Source organism: Argiope bruennichi, chromosome 1, assembly GCF_947563725.1.
Source record: "Argiope bruennichi chromosome 1, qqArgBrue1.1, whole genome shotgun sequence".
NCBI classification, from domain to species: domain Eukaryota; kingdom Metazoa; phylum Arthropoda; class Arachnida; order Araneae; family Araneidae; genus Argiope; species Argiope bruennichi.
Window position 1 is genome coordinate 125,517,444 of NC_079151.1, and position 15,844 is coordinate 125,533,287.

Sequence of the window (15,844 nt, forward strand, 5' to 3'; positions counted from 1 at the left end):
TTTTTTTTTTTTTTTTTCTTCTTTTTTTTTCTTTTCCTACATTAAATATGGGGTGAATCCTAGCACAGCCCACCTCTTGGCGTCTTTTTGAATTCTCGCCAAACGAGTGGCGATAACGTCGCCAATGTGGCAACCTAGAGGGATTAAATTTTATTTATTTAAACTTCATTTTTATTTTATTTTATTTATTTATTTTATTATTATTATTATTTATTTATTATTTTTATTTTATTTATCATTATTTCTAACCTTCAAATATCGTTTTTTAATTGAAAAATAATAATAATAACAAATATTCAATTAGTAGTCAACTTGGCGACTTATTTGAAATCTCGCCAAGTTGACTACTAATTGAATATTTGTTATTATTATTATTTTTCAATTAAAAAACGATATTTGAAGGTCAGAAATAATAATAAATAAAATAAAATAATAAATAAATAAAATAAAAAGATTTCAAATAAGTCGCCAAGAGGTGGGCCCATCTAGGATTTTACCTTAAATATGTAAAAAGAAAATGGAAATATTGCATCTTTAAAAAATCCGTGATCGAAATGTGGAAGAATCTTTACATTTAAGACCATAACCCTATAAGACCTTTTTTGAAATGCACAGAATTTGTTTAGTAGTATTTTATTAATATGTTTGTGAACACGATATCGCAAAATCGCTACAAAAAGACTATGAAATTTCTTAAGCGATTCATAAACCAAAATAATACATTTCTATGACAAAATCCGTTTAAAGCAGGTGAATACGTTGAAAAGATTATTGGCGAAATTATGGAAAGCATTTTTATTCACTATTTTTAATTTCTGAATAATTTTCGTTATAAAACCGTTTGAATGTTGTTTCCATGTTCTCTTTTTGAGAAGTTTTCATTTTTATATTATTTATTGCATTTTTTATGCATTTATTTACTGAATTTTTATATTTTCTTAACTTTTTAATGCTATATTTACATTTTTAAATGCTGTTTTTCTCAAATTCAAATTTTTAATAAAATCTTCTTGCAAAAAAAAAAAAAAAAAAAAAAAAAAAAATCCATATAATTTTTTTGCCGTTCAAATTTCTTATAATGGTTTCTCAAAATATTCTGCAGTTCCGAGATACTAGGTAAACAATTTGTTCATTTAAAAATATTTTACAATTTTTTTAATGAGTCATAAAGTGAAAAAAAATTGAAAATTTCATGTTATATATCAGTAGAACCCCAATATTTAAAGATTTAATTAAAAAATATAGCATATTTCTTATTTTCGAAAATAGGTAATATATATATTTTAATTTTTCTGCCAGATTTTGAACAAATTGCTTGATAAAATTCTGAAATCGAAAGTTGTTGCTTCGCACCTCTATTTAGTTAAATATAAACACTATTTCTTCCAGTTTTCGAAACATTTATGACTTTTAACTGATATTTTGTTGTTGTTGTTGTTGTTATTACATAGGGTTTCTTTCAATCTATTTTCTGCAAAAATTAAAAATTATAAATATTTTATAAGATTTCTGTAAAATTTCATGCCGAACTTGCTCACAAACTCTAAAGAACATCAGTTTGTCCATTTGCAAGTGTGCATTTGAAGCAGTAACTAAAACACAAAGCTAGCTGGATTGCTGAAATTTGTCGTTTAATGAATTATCAAAATTGTAGATGTGTATTAAATGTAATGCGTATTTTAAATCGAATCTATCATTGATTTAACTGTGCTTCAATATATCTTTTAGTATGTAAGTAAAAATAATAGGCCCAAAACATAATAAGCTAGATAGATGTTTTGGGCCTATTATTATAACTTTAACATTTGCCCATCTCACCAAAAATTATACATCTATTTCTATATGCCTACTAAATATATCAATAGATAGATTATTTACTTGCTTATTTATTTGTCTGTTTGTATTGAATAGAGTTACTCAAAAGAGCAACAAGCAAAATAAGTGACATTTGATATTTGGTCTTAGCTCCAAAACTGTTATATCAAAATTTAGATCTGATTTGTCAAATGTAAATGGGCCAAATTCAAACTCCATTTTCTTTATGCTATTATGAAGATAAATACAAACCCAATAATCGAACTTTACACATATGAATCATTTTGTGCAAAAAATTTTATTTGTTAAAAAAAATACATATAAATGAATAGTATATATTCATATATATATATATACGCATACACACTCAAACACGCGCACGCTCACACACACACACACACACACTCATATATATATATATATATATATATATATAAACAGCCTTTACACACACCACCACAGTATCCCGACATCAATGCTATTGAATATATGTGGACCACACTCGAAATAGTGGTTCAAAAACACAAAATTAGAAACAAAATCCATTTAAAACAAGTTTTCAAGAAGAAGCGGGTAAAAATCTTCAGATACCACCAAAAATTCACCAAATCGGTACCAGGACGTTTAAAGGCCATTTTAAAAGCCAAAAGACATGCAATTAAATATTGACACATTTTTAGAACACGAGAAATTACAAAAAATTCACTAGTGTATTCTCAATTTTTTGAGTCAAAAATCTATGTATGTTTATTTAAAATGCTTCTGAAATTTTTCAGTTTAGAGATTTCTCTTTATTTTTACTTTAAAATTAACCATTTGTTATGTGTAAAAATAAAAACATGTTGGCACTTCTCGGTAATGTGTTATTATATTGAAAATCATTTTCAAGTAAGTAAAGGTGTATAGATTTATCAAGTAAAAGTAAGGTGTACTCTCAATTGTTTGAGCCACTGTACATAAGCATTGAATTAAATTATTATTAACTGAATTAATTATAGAATGTCCAAATCAATAATAAATTTTCGGTTAATTTTGCTTTAAATCCTTTTCACAAGGAAGAGAGAATATACAGAAGAGAATATTCTGGAGAGAATATACAGAAATTATATATTCCAAGTATATATTTCAAACAGCCATTTGAGCACTATAGAAAAATAATTAGATCTGGGCCCAAATACGTATGTGCACTGAGAGCAACGCCATCTGTCCTAAGAAAGAGAAAACAATTGCAGACAATTTATGTTAATCAAATCCTTGCTGGCAAGAAGTGAAAACGTCAATGCAATGATAATTAAAAATTAATAAAAATATTTATTTTTTTGTTTGCATATGTTTGTATTTTGTGACTGTATTAAATTTAAAGGATTTTTAAATGGTATCAAATGCTTCATTACAACGCTGAATCCCGGCAGTACACATTTTAAATTAAGGAAAAACGTATGATAGATGAAACGTTTTAAAAATAAACACCTTCAAAGACAAACAGAATTCAAAAGTCGTCATATAATAAATTAATCACAGTTGTAATGGATATTAAATTGGAATTTAAGTGGTATGGCAGTGTAACAAATACTGAAAATTTTCATTCGACATTAGATAGCAACAGATGACAACATTCAACTATCAATGCGATTAATATAATACGAGTATAAAGAGTTCTAAAGTAAAAGAAAATTGCCATTTTTATTTTTTATTTACTTATTTACTTTCGCATCATTCAGTTATTTATATTCGAAAATGCATTCTACAATTTAAAGTCATTATAAACTTTGTTTACCTGCATCCCTTCTTTATATTTTTATAAAAGTAACTTTGACTTGCCTTTTCTGTAAAAAGATGTAAAAAGTGATTTCATGAAAAAGATGCATTTAAAAGCAAAAGGGATTCAAACTAAAGGAGGCGGAAATAAAAGAGAAAAAGAAGAATGTTACATTATTTATTGCTAGGTAGACCTTGCCTTTGATCTTGATCATAAAGCCGAAAAACGATTCTAAAAGATAAGCTGAAACGGCATTTTAAACTATATTTAATTTTCCTGCCGATTCAAAGATACATAAAATTCTGCATATATAAATTACATAATTTATTAATATCCATAAAACAAGTGAAAAACATTAAAATAGAGCACATTGCATTTATCCAATATTTCCGAATTTCTGGTAAAATATAATTTTCACCGAATAATAACCAAACGATTTATTTTAATCGTATTTTGAAAATGGAACTAATTAAAAATGAAGCTCCATTAAAATTATTCGCAAAAAAGTATCTTTATATATAAAAAAAACAAGAGTAATAAAAAGTAAGCACAATAAAATTTTATTAATTGAATATTTTTATTTGAAAATTGTCTGTAATTCAAATTTTTCTCTGATGCTTTGAATTTCTAATTAATAAAGAGTCTTAAATTCAAATTTGTTTTGGTTAATTCAAAATCAGAATTAAAACTTGTAAAATTTTACTTTTATTTCTTAAATGTTTTCATTAATTCAAAACTTTTGCACTTTTATGTTCTCAATGGTGGCAAATGAATAATACTTTAAGGTTTATAATTCACTTGAAGATTTGAATCTTGAATAATGCATTCAATCAAAATAAATAATAAATGTTTTTCACAAAAAAAGCAACTCACTGTTTGTAAATTGCACTGCTTATTTTGAAATTTGTTATATAATTCTTGTTTTCAGAGTAATGGATGGAGAACATATTTGCTTAGTTCACGACGTATACTCAGAAAAAATATATACTCAGTATATATTTTTATATATACGTACTGTATATATATTCAGAAAACAAATATATACTCAGAAAATAAAAGATGCATTTAAAGGGCTTCTTAAACAGTGTCGAGCTCCCAGATGGTCGCGTTAAAGCACCAACAGAGCTCTTATTTAAAAAGAAAAAAAAGTAAGAAAATTAACTTGACCTGAAAGATTTGATGAAAATTTGTTAAATAGCCATTTTCAGTTCATTTCCCATTTAATTATGAACAGCCAGCCTTTCAGCTTTCTTATTTATGTTTGAAATTTAAAGGTTACAGTGCTTTTGGGAAAGAGTTCTCACAATTTCTTACATACAGAAAAAGGTCGCAAGGTCATTCTCAACATTTAAAGAATAAGAGTAAGACTTAAAGTTTGCAAAATAACTTGAGAATAAGAATACATTTTCTAAATTTTTCTTATTCTTAAATGCATTTAAATTTATTATGAAATAAATTAAAACTTTTCAGGCAATAATTTCGCATTTTTATTTATTACTGTTTTGCTGCTCAAACTTATGTATATTATAAAAGGAATAAAATCTTTTCAAAATAAAATTGTATTAAGAAAATAAATATTAGATTCTTATTGAATTGCATGCAAAAATTAAATATACATTAATAATTTAAAAATTCCTCAAAATAGACATATATCTCTAAATATACGTAGGTAGGTACTACTATGTATGTTCTACGTACGCATACATCTATATATGTAGGTATCTATAAATAGAAAGTTGGATAAATGAAGTAAAAGGATATTTATGTAAATGGTGTAAAAATGGGATTTTTCAATGAAGAGATGATAAATGGGTTGCAATAAACAAGAAATCTGAACAGAAGTTTGAATAAATTTGGCTAAACAAAATTTAAATAAAATTATCAGATGAAATGAAAGTATCATTTAATAAATAAGTCAAATAGAATACTTAAATGGAAGCAGTTCGTGGTAATTTTCACTATGAATTAGCGAAGAAAAATATCTTAATAAATCAAAGATTTGCTTACCTCTCTCTTGTCGATGTTTCCATCCATGAAATTTGAATTCAATTCAGTCAATTGTATTTGAACAACAGCTGGAAAATTTAATCCGAAAAGAATAGGAGTAGGCAACCGCTTTCCATTGACAAGTATTTTTGTTGACTCCATTTTTAAAAGATGGAATTGTTTTTCTTTTCAAACCTTGTGCCAATTAACAGCAATTACGCTAGGTCAATGAAACCAGAAACAAAATTCGACGATTGAATTGCATGTTTGTGTCACAATTTTGCCTGTAGTTCTCTGATAGAAATTTCTCGAACTGTAAATGTTAATTTACCTACTTAAATCAGGTTAAAAAGTTCTATTTTCATTTCAAGAATGTTTAATAGCACAGATCAAGAATACAATCAGTCAATTTGATTAGGAATTGAATAAGAATTATTTTTAAAAAATAACGCATTCTTGATTTAAAAAAGAACGGTAAGTGAGGAAACTCTACCAAGAAGCACAAACCTATTATAGTATAGAAGCTAAAATGACAGCTGAAAAGTTCTTGGAAAATTCTCGATAGCTAAAATCGTTTGCTTTCAGAGAATTTAAAGTATATAATAATTTTACAGAAATTATATATGAAATATGATAAATGATAATCTTTCATAAAATTATATTTTCAAAATTCTAAAACTTTGAAACCATATGTTGATACTATTTTAATCGAGAATATATCGAGACAAGATTTCGAGATATTTTTAGAGCTTGTTTCTTCTGGTCGCTAGTTCAGATGTTCCAGATGGTTATCACAAGAATACAAATCAATGCTTATCAGTCTCAAAAATCATAATCCATATATTTTGGAAATATGGGCTAACCAGTTCTTATTGACTGCATTTGAAATATCCAATTTCCCTAGAATTCTCGAATCTGAATTCGGAATGACTTGGAGAGGTCTTGGACAAACGATTTTTTTTCTGTTCTGATGCAACTAACAGATCCAGCAGTTTTGTTCCCATGGTAACATTTCGTGCGCAGTCTCGGTTTAATTAGATTGTGTCAAATTAGAATGTTCTACGCGGCAGCAATCTGTTTCCTTCATTAGTGTCAATTCTTCACTGGGTTGTCGGAAGTTGACAGGACCGATTTGAGAATTAGATTACTTTTCCCTTCTGAAAACCCCTGTCTGTGATGGTCGTATACCAACTGAATGACGTCAGACATAGCCAGGGGTCATGTTCTGCAATCGGTAATGGTGTTAAGTAAATTTAATCATCTTCTTTTGGTGAAAATAGAAAATAAGATTGCTTGTTCTTGAGATTAAGTCTTCCATACTGACAAAGATTTTCCAAAAACAAACAAACAAAAAAAAAATATTGATCAAGAAAATTAACTTTTTGAACTTACCATGGTATATGATGTATATACACACCTTTCACAAAGATGATACACACACGTAGAAAAGAATAAGAACAAATGAGTCTACAGAAATATAGGTTGACGTAAGAATGTACTGCATAAAAATAAAAATAAAAAAATACTAACTATAAATTAATTTTTCTACCTGTTACCTCGTCTTTGATATAATACTTGTATTTCAAGGAAGATATAGCTCTCAGTATTTACTATTATTCAAAGAATATTAGTTTGTTTACAATATAAACAAATCGAAAGTGTTGTAAAAGCCAAAAAATTTCGAACTCGAGATTCTGATAAATCTCTACATTTTAGATCTTCCCGAGTTCGAAAAGAACATTTTTGGAATAATTCGAATACTGCATTCTGAATTTGTCTGTGAGCAATATAATGCAAAAAGAAAATGAGCTAGACTAATGAAGTTAGGTATATGATCTTAACACAATAGCAATTTGTCAGCTTAACAATGAGTTCTAAAAAATCAATTGAAATACAATATTCAAAAACAATTTTATCACTAAATAAATCAACATTCACAGCTGTAATTATCTGATTTCTATTTAAAAATATCGATGCCTTTTTTTTAATATTTATAACAAAAGAAGACAACTAATATATTATAAATCAGATGTGTTTTCGAGACAACATGCAAACGGAAATAAAAAACAGCCAATCAGAGAAAGTGTAAAAAAAAAGGGAATGAATAATGGATAAGAGTGAAAAAAGAAGCCTTTGGATTTAAATTTATCTGTGCTATCAAAAATTCAGCTCGGAAAAAATTTTAAGTCGAAGGAAGAAAGAATTGCTTCTTGTCTTCTAATGAATCACTCAGCTTTCAGCCGAGAGCGAATTTTGATATTTTCCAGAACTATTCTATGTGCAGCCCCGTTGTCTGTCTGTCTGCTTGTCTTATTGATTTATTCAAGTCTTTTCAGTTTATGGATTTATAGCAAATTTCAGACCAATTCATTTATTGGTTGACTGTCTGTCTATTCGTATGCAAGTGAATGCAATTACACAAAATCATAACAAACTAGATAAATGAAATTTTTCATACTTAACAACAGAGTAGAAAACATCAAATTTTGAAACCAAACAGAATCATTCACTGGAAAGATTCCGAAATATATATTTCCTTCTTTATCTTTTACGACGAAGTTAAATGCAAAATGGACTATATTACAGAAATATAAGAAAAATTTGAGAGGAGAAAATATCTTGCATATTTTAACCCTCTGACTGCGTAATTTTTTAAAAATCATCATTTAGATGCAACGTTTGCAAAGTTAAAATATTTTTCAAATAAAGTGAAGTATTACTGCATGCTACCCGATAATAGAATAAAAATCTGCAATCGTAAAAGATAACGCCTTAAACTGTGAAAAACGCGGGGTGCAACAGAAAACAGACTGACGGCAAACCTGCGGGAAACGCAGTTGGAAGGTTAATTTGATTTTCGCAGTTTTTTTTTAATATTATAGATGAAATAAATTAATTAAAGAAGATAGAATGTCCATAAAGTCAATAATCCGTTATAATTTATATAATATTATAATATGTAATTAAAATAGGGTATTATACTTGAAATTGTACTGCGTCATGTAAAACTTTGGGCGATATCAAAATCATTTCCCTTTTTCTAATTTCCATATCAAAGCTTGACCTGCCATTTGCTTAAAACTAATGTTGAATTAAAAATTTCATATAATAGGTTATATGTCTTTACTTTCTTTGGTTTTAAGAAATTACGGTGGGTGATACTGATTGAAAGATTTTATCAGTCGTGAGGTATTATTTCAAATGAGCCCTTAAAACCCTTGAAACTGCTGAAAGAATTCATACAGTTGATAGCTACAACAAAATTAGTGATTCAAAGCAGAAAACTACTTAAAATGCTTCAAAAATATTTATAGTCTAGTCGAAGCGTTATAAAAAGTATCAAGATGAAAAAAGAATGCATAGCAGCAATTTTATTGATTTCAGTAAATTGAATTGACTGTCCAAAAATGCCTCTAAGTTTGCATCCGGTTATGTTAGCAAATAAAGATTGGGGGGTGGGGTGGGTAAGTTGAAACACTGATTTTCGCGTGTATATAAAGACATATTAATCTGAGAGGAAAATTAAAATTTAAATATTTTAAAGACTTCTAAAATGAGCTGCCGAACATTATGATAGCTTAATTAAATCAGGGACAAAAATTACAAATTTCGTATTTTTTTTTTTTAATTTAAGCTTTGCTTAGTTTTTTAGAGTTTCACTTAAGTACATATTATATAAAAAAATAAATAACTGGAAAAAATTTCTGGTCGATGTCTGGATTATTTCGACTTAGTCAAAAAAAAAAAAAAAAAAAAAAAAACAGAATTATCGAAAAATGCTTTTTTCTCCTTCTGTCAGTTACAATTTTCGGAACGAAAAAAAGGAACAACATATATTCTAAAAATGTTAAGCACATGATATGATTTTAACACATTTTAAATACGATTTAAAAAACACTTTTTTAAATATGATTTAAAAATTTATCAAATAAAATTTGAAAAAGGGAAGAAAGGTTTTTTTTTTGGTAATGGTTCTTCAAAGACAATGAATTGCAGTTTTTGCAATTGATTGTCTTAAATTATCATCGGAAAACGAATTCATGCTTAATAATTGAGTCAACTTATTGCTTTCAAAGTGAATTTTCATCAGAATTTTTTTTAAAAAAAATTGATCGTTATGACACTATTTGAAAACCACCAGCTCGTATTTTAATGAAATTCCAAAAAAAAATTCGTTCAAAATTTTAAAAAAAAAAAATATTTTTCAAAATATAGCGTTTGTAAAAGTTATTTCTGGTCTAATTAAGCTATTACAATGCTCTACGGCTCATTTTATAGATCTTTTCAATGTCTAAAACTTCTAGTTGAAATTTTTATTCAAACATGAAAAACCTTCAACTTTTACCCCATTTTTCGCCCTCTCTCTTGCAATACATCTTGGTTCAAACGCAGAAACCTATTTTGGATAGCCAATTCAACAACATAAACCAGTAAAATTGCTGTCATGTATTATTTCGATGTAAACGAGCCATTCGACTCTGCTAATAAATTAGTGAAATCAAATTCAGAAGTGTTAGACCAGTACCTCTGAAACTTGAGGAATTAAAAAAGAAGCATGGAGATGAATCCAACCACTAACACCAAAAAACTTGTAGAACGGCATATGATACTTCAAGCGTGCGGAATGCAGAGCATTATATAATCTACAAGAAAAGTACAGAGATTCTGGTAAGGTTCCTCACGAACTAACCCTGTAACATCAAATGAAAGGTAAAATAATTCTTCTGCAAAAACTTTCATGATATTCAGTTTTTCAGCTAAAAAAATGACGTGTGATAAATGAATATACTTAGGAAATACAGGCAGGGCGGAATCATTAAATAGGCAACTGCCTAGGGCACTACAACATTGGAGGGAAAGGAAGAAATTTCGATAATTTTCTTGCGATAATTTCTGATTCTTTAATTTTATGTTTCCTTTTAATTTACAGGGGCCATGTACTCAAACTGAATATAATTCAAATCAAATATAGATTAAAGGCTAAAGCATTATTTTAATAATCTTAATTAATTATCTTTCACAAGTTTTGCGTTAAATTGTTAAAAAAAATTTTTAGAAAATATGTTGCTTTATATTTTAAAAAATTCCTGATTCCATCATGAAACAATATTTAGCTAGCTCATAATTTTTTAAATTATTTTATTTAAAATTGTTTTAAATTTTAAATTTGATTTTTTTAAATGATAAATACTGAAACCAACCTTCTAGAAAGGCCCCGTAATTAAATGTTTTGTTAGAAACATTTAATTACGGGGCGATAATTTTCTGGCGATAATTTCTGATTCTTTAATTTTATAATTCCTTTTAATTTACAGGGACCATGTACTCAAACTGAATATAATTCAAATCAAATATCGATTAAATGCCAAAACATCATTTTAATAATCATAATTAATTATCTTTCACAAGCTTTACGTTAAATTGTTAAAAAAAATTTAGGAAATATATTGCTTTATGATTTTAAAATTCCTAATTCCATCATGAAACAATATTTAGCTAGCTCACAATTTTTTATATTATTTTATTTAAAATTGTTTTAAATTTTAAATTTGATTTTTTTTAATAATAAATATTGAAACCAACCTTCTTGAAAGGGCCCCATAATTAAATATTTTATTAAATGAGCATAGAACTGCCGATACAAATAATTAAGTTAAAAAAATTCTCTGGTGTAATAGGTTAGAAATTGGAGAGTTCCTTAAGATAGTCTTTGTTATTGTTGCACATCCTCAAGAACAACAGAATTATATCAAGTCCATAAAACTGTACACCCTGAAAAAGTCCAATACTAACAATGGATTATCAATAAGATCCTGCCTGGAGAGACCCAGACAATTAAGAATATGATCAGGAGAAGCCTCTTCCGTAAAACACTTGGGGCAGACTTCAAAGCGCTGAGAAACCCACAGAATATTTCATAATTCCAAGGTGTCCACTGAGAAAGCGAGTAAGACTAGTCTGATCCTGTCTGCTATAATCAAGAGTAGTCCCCCTGGAGGACTACTCTTATACCAGAGATGTATTGGTGGGACAAGCCAAATGGTTTTATTTTGGCTTGTAGCCCACAAGATAATTTCCATGTAGAGTCTCTAAAGAATTTTATCCAGTTCTGAAGCCAGGTAAGCGGAAAAAAAAAAAAAAAAAAAATGGTAGGACAAATGGCATACGGAAGGATAATCGGCATCCGAGCTTTGTCCCCCCCCCCCCGCCAAACCATCGTCAACACTTTAGTAAACGGAAATAATATTCGGAGCATCCCGTGATTTTCTTGTTCTTTCAGGATATTTCATTTTTATAAATGAGATAAATGTATCACTATTTTGTCCCCAAGAAACTTATAAGACTGTTATCTAAAATATCTATATCCTCCCTCTTTCATCGCGGTCGCTACTCCACTATTAGTCAACTAGTCGAGCCAGATACGGAATATGAATGGTTAAAAATAATATTTAGCTGACTGTTTAGGGGAATTTTGAACGCATCATTCATTGTACGATCTCATCATATCGTCTTTCTGTCTTCTTTTTGTTAACGGCTGCATAAGTTGAGTTACTTTGACTCTTTCTAGGGCCGTGGGAAGTATGCTTCCCACCAAATTTATCAATCTTTGTATGAAATGATGTAGGTTGGCATAAGTTCTGACACATTTTTTTTAGTAAGTCAGAAACTTAGATGCTTCAGCTCTTTATCTCAGACAAAATGATGTATCTTGATTTGTTAATTATTAATTAACCAAATTAATTAATTAATCAAATCAAATTTATATAATAAGCTAAATGAATTCCTTTTCTTATTCTAATTTCAAGCCTAAAAATATTTTAACATAATATGAATAGGAAAAAGTGGCCCTTTAAAGGGTTAAACAGAAAATATCCTTCCTTCTTAAATCGAAGAATTCTCCAGTACAAAAATAATAGACGACACCCGTCTCGAATCATCCAAAAGAAGTTAAAGAAACTTGGGGGAAACAACTATTATTACATTTATCATATAATTCGAATCTCGCTGTATAAGGTCTGATCGATTGCACCTTTTTTTTTTTTTACTGTCACGAATACGAAATAATGTAATCGTCAAAAAACTCGGACATCAGATTTTAATGACTGTCCGCATTTTAGACTTCCTTGAATCCGTAAAACCCATTTTTTGAATTAGATTTGTTTATTTATGAATACGATAATACAAAAACGCTTAGAATCAGATGACATAAATTTGGTATGTGGAATTAAAATTTGTAGGTTTGTAGGACTAAATTTGTAGGTTTCTAGCAAATTTTGACCGAAATCCATTCACAAGAAATCTGTATGTCTAGCTGTTCGAGTAAAGGGAACTCCATAACTACAAAACAAACAACAACAACAACAAAAAAAAAAACCTAAATAAACATAATTTGGTACATAGGTTTAGCACTTAAGATACAGATCATTATCAAATTTTAAACCAAATCAGTCACAAGGTTGACCGCTTGTCGGTTTGGCATAGCTGTAAACGCACCGATTAAAATAAATCTATGTTACCCCATGACTTCAACTTTTCCATCGGCCGGCGAAAAGGCATAGAGGGAGAATTAGTAAAAATGCTAGATTCACAGCAAATTTATCTCTATATTTCTTAACAATCATTCATCAATACCATGCAAAGTATTCACCCAAAAGTCAACATTTTTATATGGAGAAAAGAGGATACCCTATTAGCACAAAATTACCAACAATATTGTTAGGATATCCTTACGATATTGTCCGGCATTCAGAATATCGAATAACATCGTGGAATATGATACAATATCTTGTTCTAATAAGGTAAGTCCCTTATTAACCCTTTCTAGGGCCGTGGGAAGTATGCTTCTCACCAAATTTATCAATCTTTGTATGAAATTATGTAGGTTAGCATAAGTTCTGACAAATTTTTTTAGAAAGACAGAAATTTAGATGCTTCAGTTCTTTATCTCATACAAAATGACGTGTTTGTTACTTAATTATTAATTAATCAATCAAATTAAATTTACCTAATACGCAAAATGAATCCCTTTTCTTATTCTAATTTCAAGCCTAAAAATATTTTAACATAATATGACTACAAAAAAAATGGCCCTTTAAAGGGTTAAAGCGTAAGCGAAAAAGTTTCGGTGAGACCACTTCCACTGATTTCGTAGCAGGAAATCGATAAAATCAAATTGTACTTGTTCCAGCAGATAGTAGTTATCCACTTTTGAAAACCAAGAGCCATTTGCATCTACAGGGTGGTTATAATTAAACTTCCTCCATAAACACCATTCTACAACGCAAACGGATTGCAGCGAAATTTGGTATATAGGCTATTCACGAGATGCGCTCACGGAATTTCGGAAGAAGAAAAAATAGTTCCAAAATGTCCACCACATTTTCCAGAAAAACATTAAAGTTAACACAATAAACGCCCTAAACAGAATACAGATACAATATTAACAATCCAGAGCAAGAATTATCAGCAATAAAAAGTAAAACCGGAAAAAGTTGTCAATTCTAGGAAAAAAATGTCGAGTATATGTATGCTTGCGAAGAGGAATCTTTATGCAAAACAGGTTAGTATAAGAAACGTTTGCAGTCGTTGTCATGTTTTATGTCGATGTTTCCGGCTGTAATGATGACGGTATCTTGTTGCGACATTGAATGACTTAAGAAACTCCATAACGCTTCATGTGCAAAGCATCACAACTGGTCAGTTACGATCTGCTGTTGAACACACGGTCCATCGATTTGAAATTTTGCAGGTGAATGTGGGTGGTCACATGGAGCACTTTTCCCTTCATCATCCTGGGCACGATTAACTGCTACTCTTATGCGATTTCATTCTAATCTGTTCTTGTTTCTGCAAATTGAACTATTTTTCTCAAACAGCGTACTGTTATTTTTTCCTTACCTTTACTTAATATGGTTCGATGACAAGGTGATCAGAAACTAGTCAATAAATGTTAATATTATTTCTGTATTCCGTTTTGGTCGTTTATTGTATTAAACTTAATGCTTTTCCGGCAAAGGCGCCCTCTGATGAACATTATGGAACCTTTTTTTTTTTTTTAATGAAATTCCGTGAGCGCATTTTATTTATAGTTATTATACCAAATTTCGTTGCAATCCGTTCACCCGTTTGCGTTGTATGCTATTTATCACCACCCTTTACTTTGTTGCTATTTCATTTGCAGTTGATAATTCAAATTGTATTTAAAAAAATATTTGAAAGCTTTGGAGATTATGCAATAAGGACAAGACGTAAAACGCAAACTGCGCATTTTATGATTTATATTTTACAGTTTTATTTAGCTACGTGAAGTTTATAGTGATAATTTACATCTGTACCAAAAATTATTCATAAAATTTCTTGCGGGTGTTAAATGCTCATAGCAATACTCCTCGATCAGGAAAAACCACCGAAGTTCTATGACAAAAGTCAAAGAATTAATAAAATCAGATTCATATCAAACGACACGAAAAATTGAAGACATCCATCATTCAAGCATTCTCCTAAAGAAGCACAGAAGACGTCCACTTAAGAAGTTAATATTCGGTTTCCTCATTAACTCAAAAAAGTTCATTTGACGGAGTGCATAAACACTTGCAATATGCTTCTTAAACATGAGAAGAACGATTCCTTTTTTGCAACGATCAATGATTGGTGATAGGAATTGGGCTATGTGAACAAAATAGGGTTATAAACGAACTTGGTCATGCCATAATGATTCAACTCAAAAATGTGGTGCATTTAATATATAACATAAATGGCAATGAATTTCATATATAATTTAATAGTTAATGTAAAATTCATTGCTTAACGCTTTTATTATTTTTATACTTTGTATTCATTTTATACCAAAAACTTGATAATTGATTTTTTCCCAATAATATGCACTTTTTAAATAAGTAAATTAAAAAATCTTAATTTTAGACAAAACATTCATATTTTTCACAACACACACACCCTATATAAAATAAGAGCTATAATTCATCAGATCTACATAGTGCTTTTTTTTTAAGTACCAAGCATAAATATCAATTTCGAAATTTAAAAAAAAAAAAATTCATTTTGACATGAAGATTTGATAGCATTATTAAAATTATTTCATGTTGGCATTAGACAGATAGAATTACATTCATTTTATTTTTAATATTATTATTTAATATAATGAATTACATAAAATCAAACAATTCTAAGGAATTTGAGATAAAATGTTCAATATATAAAATAAAAATATAATTATCTAACTACAAGCAATACTACTTAAATAGTTAAAATATATAAGGGGAAAAA

General features: G+C 28.7%; 1 protein-coding gene across 1 annotated transcript in view; it reads right to left on the bottom strand.

The window, feature by feature from the left end:
• The window catches only part of LOC129990322 (solute carrier family 2, facilitated glucose transporter member 1-like), a 110,039-nt gene extending 104,294 nt beyond the window's left edge, over positions 1–5,745 (bottom strand). Inside the window, exon 1 of the mRNA XM_056098150.1 lies at positions 5,582–5,745. Within this exon, the coding sequence (XP_055954125.1) occupies positions 5,582–5,722 (141 nt within the window). The 5' untranslated portion in view covers positions 5,723–5,745. The remainder of the gene's footprint in view (positions 1–5,581) is intronic.
• Between the last annotated feature and the right edge of the window lie 10,099 nt (positions 5,746–15,844).